Source organism: Ascaphus truei, chromosome 1 (assembly GCF_040206685.1).
Source record: "Ascaphus truei isolate aAscTru1 chromosome 1, aAscTru1.hap1, whole genome shotgun sequence".
NCBI lineage: Eukaryota > Metazoa > Chordata > Amphibia > Anura > Ascaphidae > Ascaphus > Ascaphus truei.
The window spans coordinates 502903073-502915283 of NC_134483.1; the positions used below are offsets into that span (position 1 = coordinate 502903073).

The window sequence follows — 12211 nt, forward strand, 5'->3', positions numbered from 1 at the left end:
CTCTGGCTCACGTCACAAAAGTACTCAGAGATAATAACATTAAATACAGATGGTTATTCCCTTGCGCCTTACTTTCCATTAAAAATGGCGTGGCACATACTCTGAGGAGTCCAGAAGACGAGGAGGGCTTCCTAGCAAAAATTGGCGTTACAAGATCTCACCAAAGTCCGTCTCACCCCCCGCCAACCAACTCGAATGGCCCCGCTCCCACCGGGAACAAAGCTGGGTCTACCCGTTCCAAGAATGGCGCAGGGGTACCCGTGACTCTAGACACTGACTGAGTCCATCCCAGGCAGCTGTGTTCCATTTGAAACCTACCATAAATCTTCTAAGACTTAAACACACATCTCACACTCCATCTGGCACGAAGACGACCTACCAAGACCAAGGGAGAGGGAAGGGATCGCGGAGCAGCTCCGTCCACAACTTCAGAACGGCAGCCATCTTCCCACGATCCTTCTCCAAGCCGAGCGGGAAACAGAATGGCTCTTTCCCGCGCGAGTGATCTGACGTCATCGCCGGGCACCTCCCTCTCGCGAGATCTGGATTACTTCCTGGAGTGCGCATATCTCTGGCACAGATGTGACACATCACAGGAGGCTGCACACCCTGAGATGCAGCACCTCCGGAGTCTCGCAAAAGACTCGCAAAAGACCCAATAAACAACATTTAATTAGTTCCATCTAGTGTCCCATATTATCCCTTTAGTCCCATACTTGACCCGTTCCCATTCACCTTACACCTCCGAAAATAAAAATAAAATTTCACAAACCAGCAAACAATTAATAAATACATACATACACTGTACACTATGGCCAAGGTGCTGTATACTATATATGTAGGTACTGCTGTATATATGTTCCTAAAAGCATCTGTAGGCATCTGTATACATGTAAGTTCATGTGTTTAGGTGTACTATGGGAGCATTATATACACATACGGTATGTATGTCGTAATATATGTGTGAAGGTTGTATAATATGATATACATATGATATACATATGCGATTCGGGAGTATATGAATACTATGTGTACTCTGTATACTATATGTTATGTACTACATACATAGTGCAATGGTTGATATATATATGATATGCTGAAATATATATTGCATTGCGTATTATGCGCTTTATATATACTGTCCTATACTGTAAGCTATGCACTATGTTCTATATATCATACACAGTATATACTATATATTAAGTACCATAGGGACCACGTATACTATACGTTGTACTAATATGCTTTGTACTATGCACTACATGATGAAGACAGCATATATGTATATGTATATAGAGGCTATATATACTGTATACTATTATCCCCTATTTCCCTCTACCAGTATTAGCAGCAGTTCTAATCTTACCTTCAATATATCTACGTTAGTGAAGGTTTAGTTAAAAGACAGATGGTTAAGCTGATATATTATTAGGATTTGGAGGCTTTCAGTTTTATGTGTAATATTTATATAGTTATTACATCCCAAACATTACTCAAGGGATAAGTATTTTTGTTATGTCTCATATAAACTTTAGATGATCAGTTTCACAGCTAATATACTTAATTCTCTGCACATAGTAAGGGATTTAGACACGTTTATCTAAATCACAGAAACGTTATCACCCTACCTATGTAATATACCCTGTATATCTGTCTCATAAGCCTTATTTGTCTTATAGATCATATGTCTTGTCTGTCATATCATAGCATTTGTCTTCCCTGTCCCACTTGTCAGGCAGTTCTTAGAAGTTATTTAGGTCAGTCTATTAAGTGTCACAAAAGTTGTTATTACATACGGCTAAAGTTACAGCTGTAACGATTCTCTGTTCTACGGTTCCTGTTTAATTTAAGGTTTCTATTTCTATTTGGCATTTATAACACCCAGTTTTATCTGTCGCAATTAACAAGATAATAAATATATGGAAAGTGTGCCGGGTGTGTATCCCCGACGTCGCGCATGTGTTTCTTTTTTCGGCTCCCAATTGTTGAGGACCGACCACAAGACCCAGAGAGGTCAGTCTCCAACACAGGAGTTTGGCCCACCCATTTGGTGGAACCAAAAGACCTACCTTCTGGGCGCAGGGGCTATCCTCGGGGGCTCCCGTGGTATGCCCTTGTTTTTTGTTCACTTTTTACTTTTTTTTCCCTTCCCTGTGGTATCCCTCTTGTTTCTTCCCTTGTTCTGTCTCCCTATCCCCTCTCTTTCCCCTTCCCTCCCCTCCTAAGGACATTTGGAGCCCTGCAGACGGGTCTATATGGCATGAGAACTTCAAGCACAACAGATAGATTCACCGGTGATATAGCTAAAAGTGAGTATATAAGTTGTTACACTAGTTACCTCTTTTACTACAACACATGGCGTTAACATTAATATCTCACAATGTAAAAGGCTTTAATAGTCCAATCAAAAGAAAATTAGCTTTTACGGACTATAAGAGAAAACAGGCGGATGTGTTGCTCCTACAGGAGACACACTTCAGTAACAAAAATCCACCTAAATTCTTAGATAAGGGCTTCTCCCAATATTTCACCGCCTCAGCCTCAGCCAAAAAAAGAGGAGTAGCCATCCTGTTCAGTAACAGAGTCCCATTTATCGCCCAGACAATTAAAACAGACGCTGAAGGCCGCTTTATTATTTTAATTGGAACGATCCATGAACAGCCTATCACATTGGCCTCACTATACGCCCCCTGCATACAAGATGCAATTTTCTTTGAAAAGTTTTTCAAAATATTAAACTCAGTAGCTAAAGGATGCATCATAGTAGCAGGAGATTGTAATATTACAATGCATTCAGCATTAGATAGATCAGGAGGAGGAGTCTCTGACAATAAAAAGGCACAATTCGCCCTTCACAAAGGCCTAAAAGATACCCAGTTAGTGGATATATGGAGAGAGCTCCACCCATCTACCAGAGATTATACTTTTTATTCCCACCCACACACCTCTTACAGTAGAATTGATTACCTCTTTGTCTCGTGCCATCTGGTTCCTATGGTCACTCATTCAGAGATCCATGATATTTCATGGTCCGACCATGCACCAATAGAGCTAAGGTGCAACAATATCCGGGCCAATCGACCAGGTGCAAACTGGAAACTTAACGAATCTATTCTTAAGATACCTGAAATTTGTGATGCTATAGACCGAGAAATAGCTCAATTTTTTGAGATAAACACAGGCTCTGTGGAATCCCATATGATTCTTTGGGAGGCTCATAAAGCAACCTTAAGGGGCATATTAATCAGTATCACAGCTAAGAGAAAACGAGAAAGAGATTCCAAAATCAAAACGCTCCAAACCAAACTACACTCTTCTCTCAAACCACAAAACCAACCCTGATCCACAAACAACAAGGGATCTAAAAGATACAAATATAGAATTGAATATGTTATTGACTTCCAGAGCAGATAATTCCCTAAGTTGGTCCAAGAGGAAGTTTTACGAAAAAGCTAACAGGCCGGATACGATGCTAGCTCGAGCGCTAAAAGATAGGCAATCTAAGTTTAACATCCAAGCTATACGCTTAAAATCGGGCATACAAACAGCCAATCCCAAAAAGATAGTAGAAGAATTCGGTTCATTTTATGGTTCCTTATATGACGGAAAGAAAGTGGCACATAATAACAATACGAGCAAAGCATTGAGAGATTTCTTAGCTAGCTCAAAACTGGAGAGATTGACAGAGCAGGACAGAAAGGCTCTGGGCGCCGACTTCACATTAGAAGAAGTGTCACGGGCCATTAAAGAACTTAAACCATCAAAAGCGCCAGGACCAGATGGTTTCTCGGGGCTATATTATAAGAAGTTCTCTATCTTACTTGCCCCTCGGCTGCTCCACATGTTCAACGCTATATTAGCAGGAGCACCAATCCCTAGAGATATGCTGCGGGCGTCTATATCATTAATACATAAACCTGGCAAGGATCCGCTGAATTGTAAAAGCTACAGGCCAATTTCCTTAATCAATACTGATATAAAGATATATGCTAAATTGTTGGCCAACAGATTAAGTCTAATCCTACCCAGACTAATACATCCAGATCAGGTTGGCTTCATCAAAGGGAGGCAGGCAGCGGATAACACTCGACGATTTATTGATCTGCTAGAATTGGCAAACAAAAATAATGCTCAAACCATGTTATTAAGTCTGGACGCAGAAAAAGCTTTTGATAGGATAGACTGGCCATATCTTCAAGAGACGCTAGCAGCATTTGGCTTTGGGGATCGGTTGAGTGGAGCGATTATGTCGCTGTACTCGGGCCCAACCGCCAGGGTTATACATCAGGGCTTCCCCTCACTCTCATTCCAAATTCAAAGTGGCACAAGACAGGGATGCCCATTATCTCCCCTCCTGTTTGCCCTATGTATAGAACCCCTGGCGGCACGCATTAGAGATAATTCGGACATCTCAGGGTTAAACGCTTATTCCCAATCACATAAAGCGGCCCTGTACGCAGACGATATCCTACTAATCATTTCAAAACCCCTCACTTCACTACCTAACCTATTTGACCTACTAGACAAATTTTCTAAGGTCTCTGGGTTCAAAATAAACCAATCCAAATCCGAAGCTTTGAATATCAATCTCCCTAGACATACGGAGAAACTACTGAAACTAAATTTTAAATTTAATTGGCAAAAGAAATCTATAAAATACCTAGGGATCCACATCACCAAAGATGCAAAAAGCATCTATAATGCAAACTATCCCAACCTGATTTGGACATTAAAACAAGACCTTATCAGATGGTCTTCCAAGAAGATTTCTTGGATAGGTAGGATACATAGCGTTAAAAATGAATCTACTTCCCCGTATCCTATACCTCTTCCAGACATTGCCTGTGCCACTCAAACTGAAGGATATACTCTCACTTCAGTCTGCAATATCTAACTTTATCTGGGGAGGAAAAAAACCGAGAGTTAATAAACTAAATATGAAAAGACCTACCTTGGCAGGTGGCTTAGCGGTACCCTGCCTGTTATCATATTACAAAGCGGCTCAATTAAGTCAAATTATACAATGGCATTCTGACCCTAAATTGAAAAGATGGGTGGAATTGGAAAGTTCTGCTTGCTCTCCATTAGAGCTTAGCAACCTGATTTGGCTACCTAAAAAAGCGAGGAAAACCGCTGCCCTACCGCTCACCTCAATGACCAACTCCATATCGGTTTGGGAAGTAACAAACATAAAAAACTCACTCACATCAGGATGTTCTCTGATGTCCCCCATTTGGAACAACCCAAGTTTTGCACCTGGCCTAATTGGTACAAATAGTTCAATCTGGAAACTAAAAGGATACAATAGAATCAAGGATATGGAAGGATATAATCTGAAAATTAAAACATTCGACCATATCAGATTAGAAAAAGACTTGCCCCACTCAGAATTCTATAAATACCTCCAGATTAGAGCATTCTATAACAAATTTGCCCCGTACCCTCCCCTGACGAAATTCGAAAAGCTCTGCCGGGCAGAAACCGACACTAAGGGACTTATATCTACGATCTATGGAGAGGTAGTCGAATCTGCTACATCTAAACAGCAAACACCTTCATTCCAGAACCAATGGGAGATAGATTTAGGGGAATCCCTGGAGGATGAGGATTGGGACTCCATATTTTTAGCCACTGCCAAAAGTTCCATATGCACCACACTGAAGGAGAACGCATATAAAGTTCTTATGAGATGGTACCTCACCCCACTAAAATTATCGAAATTCGTACCAGGGTCCTCCCCATTGTGCCCCAAACAATGTGGAGGAACAGCTGATCTGTTACATATGCTGTGGTCTTGCCCGTTGATAACCCAAATTTGGGAAAAAATCAGAAATTGGATTCAGAGGATTTTTGACCTCTCTATTCCCCCTGACCCTTGGCTGTTTCTCTTAAACAGACCTTTAAAGGATCTATCAAAGTCACATAACAAATGAATTGCTCATTTTGCAATAGCCACACGGTGTGAGATTGCAGCACTATGGAAACGCCCCGATATTCCAATTATCCCAAAGATTCGGAATCGTATTTGGTTTATCTGCCAGATGGAAAAATTAACAAGTTTAGTTAATGACACTGGCGATAACTTTCTAAAAGTCTGGACCCCTTGGTTAGCACAGACAGACATCCCCGGGGTAGAGCGTGACACAATTTGGCTTTGATAGTAAGAGATGCGTTCTCCTTCGGGAAAGTAAAATAATTACCCCCACACACACAATGGGATCAAATACTCAAAGCTGAATAGAGCCCTAGTTATAGCTTTACAACCCATATGCCATTTATGCTTCAAGAAAAGTTAGCTTCGTTATATCCTTCCCTACCAACCACCCTTACCTCCTCCCCTTCCCCTTCTACCCCCCCAACCCTTCCCTTTTTTATTTTTTTTTTATTTTATTTTATTATTATTTTGTTCACCTGCACTCACACGACCGAGTAGGGCTCGAAAAGTTGTGCGATTCTAATATATGTGATTCAAGGCCCACATTACATGTGCTATTTTATATTGTGCATGCATATAATGTTCACTCTGTATACCATGCATTTGTTCACAATAAAATACAAGTTATAAAAAAAAAAAAAAAAAAAATGTAGGGGGGAAAAAACCATCAGCATTATTGTAATTAATTTTTTGGAACACATCCATAGTGTATATAATACACTTTACATCAATAACAAACTGATGTGTCGACTAACTTCCCATGTAACGTAATCAGTTGAGAGGTTAATTTAAAGATAATGTCCACGGGAAAGGGAATCAGCAGGAAAAGTAACGTTCCTTTTATATCTCTGGGAGTATTGACAGTGTTTCTATCTGGCCAAGGAGAGATATTTTCTCAAACAATAAGTTGCAATTGGATTCTGCTTCCAGAAATTGACATGCACTTTACCTCTTTCTCCGGTTGTCAGCTTCGTCCTCGTTGTTGTCAGTTTCAGTAACACTGTCTGAATATTTATGACCAACTGCATATAGAACAGGAAGGATTTCATTCTCTGAGCTGGAAGGTAGCAATAAGTTCAGGGCTCTGTGCAGCATCCCCTCTGGTAGCATGGTTTGCTTAGTCAAATAAGCTGCCAATTTGATATCCTGAAGAAATGAATGGCATTGTGTCAAGCATCCGGTGTCATACAAAATTAACCATCAGACATTTGTCAGATGGCAACATTTAAACTAACAGTTTGGAAAATAAGCAGCTAATAGTCGTTTTTCAAAGCAGGGGTGCGAGCTTATCGAAAGATGAATATCAGAAACAATGTTATTGAAAAAAGCAAATCACTGTAAGTGTTTACAATCCTCAGCGGATCGGCTGGTTCTTTTTGGTCCACGGATTTCAACGGATCAATATCAAAAAAGGGCGATTCGCGTTTTGGGGATTTTTAAAAAAATTATTATCAACAATACACTCCGCGGATTCCTCAGCCCGTGGACGGATTTGTAGAATCCAATCTGTAGATTCGGCAACCTATTGGCGAGTTCTTAGGAATCCGCCAACGGATTGCTGTATCCGCGGATTGGATTCTACAAATCCATCCACCGGTTGTATCCAAAGGCGGATTCTGATGAATCCGTGCGGATTGAAACCGCTCTAATCCGTTTGCGGATTTTACACTGCAGAGCGGATTTTGGGGGTAACATCAGCGAAAATCTGTGAAACAGATTTAGGCCGATTCAACACATCTCTATTTAGAACAATATTTATAATACAGTATAATATACTTTATGGCCCAACTACCATGTTAATCACATGACTTCAAGTTTTGGTATTCTTTTACAAAACGAACAGCATATATGTTAATAAAAATCCATGATATGAATTCATCTAATGAGAAATAAACAGTTGTGTTGTTTTAAGTTTCCATGGTAATGGTGGGATGGAAATTCTGTTCATTTAAGTGTCCTTATGTAATGCATATCTAGGATGATTGCTTATTTTATGGAAAGTGCCTTTGGGGACTGACGCATAAATGATAGATATTTTCCTAATACACTTGTTTGCATTTGTATACTTTGCCATCCCTCTAACACTTATGCCACAGGCTTCTATAACCACAAAGGACTATAAGATTCATGGAGGACATGTCGCATTGCTTCAAGAATTGCACTGGCATTGTTTGATTGAATATATACAGTATACCAGGGGTGACTAACTCCAGCCCTCAAGGGCCACCAAGTTTTAAGGATATCCCTGCTTCAGCACAGGTGGCTCAATCAGTGGCTAACTCATTGACTGAGCAACTTGTGCTGAAGCAGGGATATCCTTCAAACCTGACCAGTTGGTGGCCCTTGAGGACTGGAATTGCCCCCCCACCCCCCACACACACCCCCTCTGTAGAGAAAAGCATGGTTGGCATTGGTTAAAATCAAGACACACAGCCCTCAATGGTTTACAAAGCCCCTGTTATTAGGTATGCCATTACACAAAGCTACTGTTGGCAAATATAACTAGTGTTGGTTTATAAGCACAACTCTTGTATGCCATGCGTACAGCACTAACATATGCATACCAATGACGTTAGCACACAAATATATATTGTATGTATCTTGGCATTGCATGTGATTAGAGTCTACTTCAAAAAACATTCCTACTTAACAACCTCATGACAAAGAGCTTGGGTGAACAGGTCAGTCCAAACCAACAAAATGTGTTTATTTAAGGAACTGACACACCTGGATCAATGGGAAAATGTACATATAAAATATATGTTATTTGCCAAGCTTTTGACAGTTCTACTTTCTTGGATTGCTAAGAAACAGTCTAATTTACAAAACAAATTCATATTAAGAGACGAACACATTTTTTATTATATTATTCTCATGTCTTGAATGTATTGCCAGTGGAAATTCCTAGGGATCTGTCTTGGGACCCCTATTGCTTACTATAGATTTCAACTGGGCAGAAAACGGTCATATGCAATTTATTGTGAGTACAAATGCAATTTAATTTAATGCCATTAAATACATTTACAGGCAAACCAGTTTTAAGTATAATGGTGCCAAAATGAATAGCTTCTTAATGCCTTAGTCATTAAATTGCAATCGTGCTGTTTGCTGCGGGATCATAGATGCCTAATGCATAAACCAAAAGCCATCGTTCTTACAGAAACATGGCTAACCCCTAAAACCCCTGATGCACATATTGCCATTCAGGGATACTCCATTTCTAGGAGAGATAGGTCAAAGAGAGGAGGAGGGGTGTTATTTTATATTGCAGACACCCTACAATTTACACTGTTAAATTGCCCCCCAAGCCCAACCTCTTTTGAAATCCTACTTGGCAGAATTTGCCTCCCCTTTTCTAAGCCCAGCTTGCTTGCTGGTTGTCAGGGTCGCCTAGACCTCCTGCCTAGCCATAGTTCTTCTTGTCCATCGGGTGTGCTGCTGCCTTCGGTTTCCTCTGGGTTCCTCTGTCTGTCTTTTTTCTTGTTGCTCCTCTCTCTGTCTTTATAGTTCTGTTTCCTGTCTGTTTCCCTTGCCTTTGTTTCGAGTCAGACTCCTGTACCTGTATTTGATTCTGTTCGCAGTAAAGGCCCTTGCTGGTAATCTGGCTTATCCCTATTTGTTCCCTGGTCTCAGTCCCTACTCCCCTTTCTCAGTCCCTGCTCCCAGACCTGTCCCTGCTCCCCTGTCCTGTTCCAGTCTCCTCATTGCCGACCTCTGCTTGTTACCTGACTACACTGTCTGCCGCCTGCCTTGAACCCCTGCTTGTCACCCGACTGCGCTGTCTGCTGCCTGCCTCGGATCCTCTGATTGTGACCCCTACTACGCTCCTGCTGTTCTGGCCACTGAGATCCTACCCGCCACAGGAGTCTCCCGTGACACTGGCATCTACCGCCCCCCTAAAGCCCCTCTACAGTCCCTGACTGATATCACCCAGTTTCTTGGCTCCATTTCCTCTCTGAATGAGAAGAGTGAGCTGCTAGTTCTTGGGGATTTCAACTTCAATTGGCTTGACACTAAAAACCACAAAATCCACACACAAATCAAGTCGCTTAACCTATCGCAACTCATTTCCCAACCCACATGGACAAACCTGAAATCGCACAACCATTCCTTGCTAGACTGGATTTTCTCCTCAAATCCCAGCATAATCCAATCCTCTGGCATCCTTCCTGACATTTTCAGTGACCATGCAATAGTGTACTGTGTAAGGAAAATTAAACCGCCCCAATCAAGCCCTAAAGTTCTCCTCACTAGAACATTTAGAAACTTTAACCCACAACAGTTTCTGGCTGACCTTACCAACTGCCCTTGGCACAGAATCGATTTAATTCATGACCCTGATTCTGCGCTTGACTATTTCCAGTCCGAGTTCTTAAAACTCGGTGATACCCATGCTCCACTACGCAGAATTAGAGTACAGGGGGCCCACCTTCCATGGGTTACACCTGACCTTATAGCACTATACCAGTTCAGGGATGCCTTGTGGAAAAGCTACAAAGTAACTGGCACTACCAAGGATCTCAATCACTACAGATGCCTGCGGAACATGTGCACAAGGCAAACAAGGCATGCAAAAGCACAATATTACTCTGACAATCTCCTCCAGAATACATCAAACCCAGCTAACTTCTGGAAGGTTATCAACAACATATTCCAGCCTTCTAACCATCAACAGCCAAGTAATATCACTAAGGGCAATATTACTCTGACAAACTCCACCGACATTGCAAATGCATTCAATGATTAATTTGTGGGGTGTGCTACTAACTTATTAGCGAAACGCATCCCAAATCACAAACCTGAATCTCATCCTGGGAGTACAGTGGCGACACACTTTATTCGAGCTCGGCTAGTCCCACGAATTCGGGTATACTCGGGTGTATTGAGGTTTGTGACTGTTTTCTGCCCGAGTGCATTGCGTTATTTTCCAGGCAGGGATTGAAGCATTTTATTCCCGCTGGCTGCAATACTGCACAGTATATATATATATATATATACTGCATTACAATTCATGAATTTATGCCATCTGGTAGACACGCGAAGCATTGCAGCCTATTAAATCCTATTCATTATCATTTAACAGATCAGCCGCCCGTCAGCCAGGCATGAACCATGGCTGGGAAGGCAAACGCAACGGGGCTTGTCTGAGGTGAGGAGCGGCGCATTCCAGGTATCTGCCAGGTACATACTGGGTATTTGCTCGAATAAAGTGTGTCGCAGCAGTACCCCTATAGCCCCCCCCCCCCTCCCGCCACTGCCCACAATTTTCAATTTGGCCCAGTATCCGACGAGGAGATTACACAAGCGCTCCTCAAATTAAAACTAAGCAGCCAATGGGGACCTGACTTACTACAATCTAGGTTCCTAAGACTTGGTGCCCCAGCAATGGCCAAACCAATTGCTTCCATAGTCAACTCTTTCCTGTCTAAGACCTGGAAAGCTGCCAGAGTTGTCCCAATCTTCAAAAGTGGAGACAAAAACACTGTCTCAAACTACAGGCCAATCTCCCTTCTCCCAATCCTATCCAAAGTCATGGAAAATTGTGTCCACTCCCAATTAAGCGATTACTATAACAAGACAAATTTCCCTAGCCAATTCCAATCTGGCTTTCGCCCCAAACACTCTACCGTAACTACCCTGCAAAAAGTTTGCAATGAAATCCAGTGTGGAATGGAACGGGGTCAACTCACCGGTGCAGTATTCCTACATTTTGCAAAGGCTTTTGATACAGTTGATCATGTTATCTTGCTTAACAAACTCCAGAGCTCTGGAATAGGGAAGCATGCTTTAAACTGGTTTCAGTCCTACCTATCAGGTAGATCCCAACATGTGTCCATCTCAGGCTCTAACTCCAACCCCCTGGATATCACCTGTGGTGTACCGCAAGGCTCTGTTCTGGGGCCCCTACTCTTCTCAGTGTTCATCAATGATCTTCCCACAGCTTGTCAGTAAGCCTCAATACACATGTATGCAGATGACACAATCCTATATGCACACAACCATAGCCTCTCCGACCTTCAACACATACTTCAGTCTGACTTTATGAGACTCGAAAAATGGATTTCCCAAAACAAACTGTTTTAAAACACTGACAAGACTGTAACAATGGAGATTTGGGACCAAGAATAAATTTTTAAAGCTTCCAGCGACTGAGCTCCAGATTAGAACCAACACTAACACCACCCTAACCCCTGCCACTAGTTTTAAATACCTGGGCATATGGTTTGACTCCCACTTAACATTCGGGATGCACATTGATACCCTGACAACCAAGAC

At 41.8% G+C, this 12211-nt stretch overlaps 1 protein-coding gene across 2 annotated transcripts in view; it reads right to left on the reverse strand.

Annotated features, from left to right (window-relative positions):
* EVC2 (EvC ciliary complex subunit 2) overlaps positions 1-12211 on the reverse strand; it is a 207689-nt gene that overhangs the window by 21024 nt on the left and 174454 nt on the right. For both annotated transcript variants that reach the window (XM_075569576.1, XM_075569567.1), the window contains one exon: positions 6885-7081. In XM_075569576.1, coding sequence (XP_075425691.1) covers positions 6885-7081 — 197 coding nt within the window. The remainder of the gene's footprint in view (positions 1-6884; positions 7082-12211) is intronic.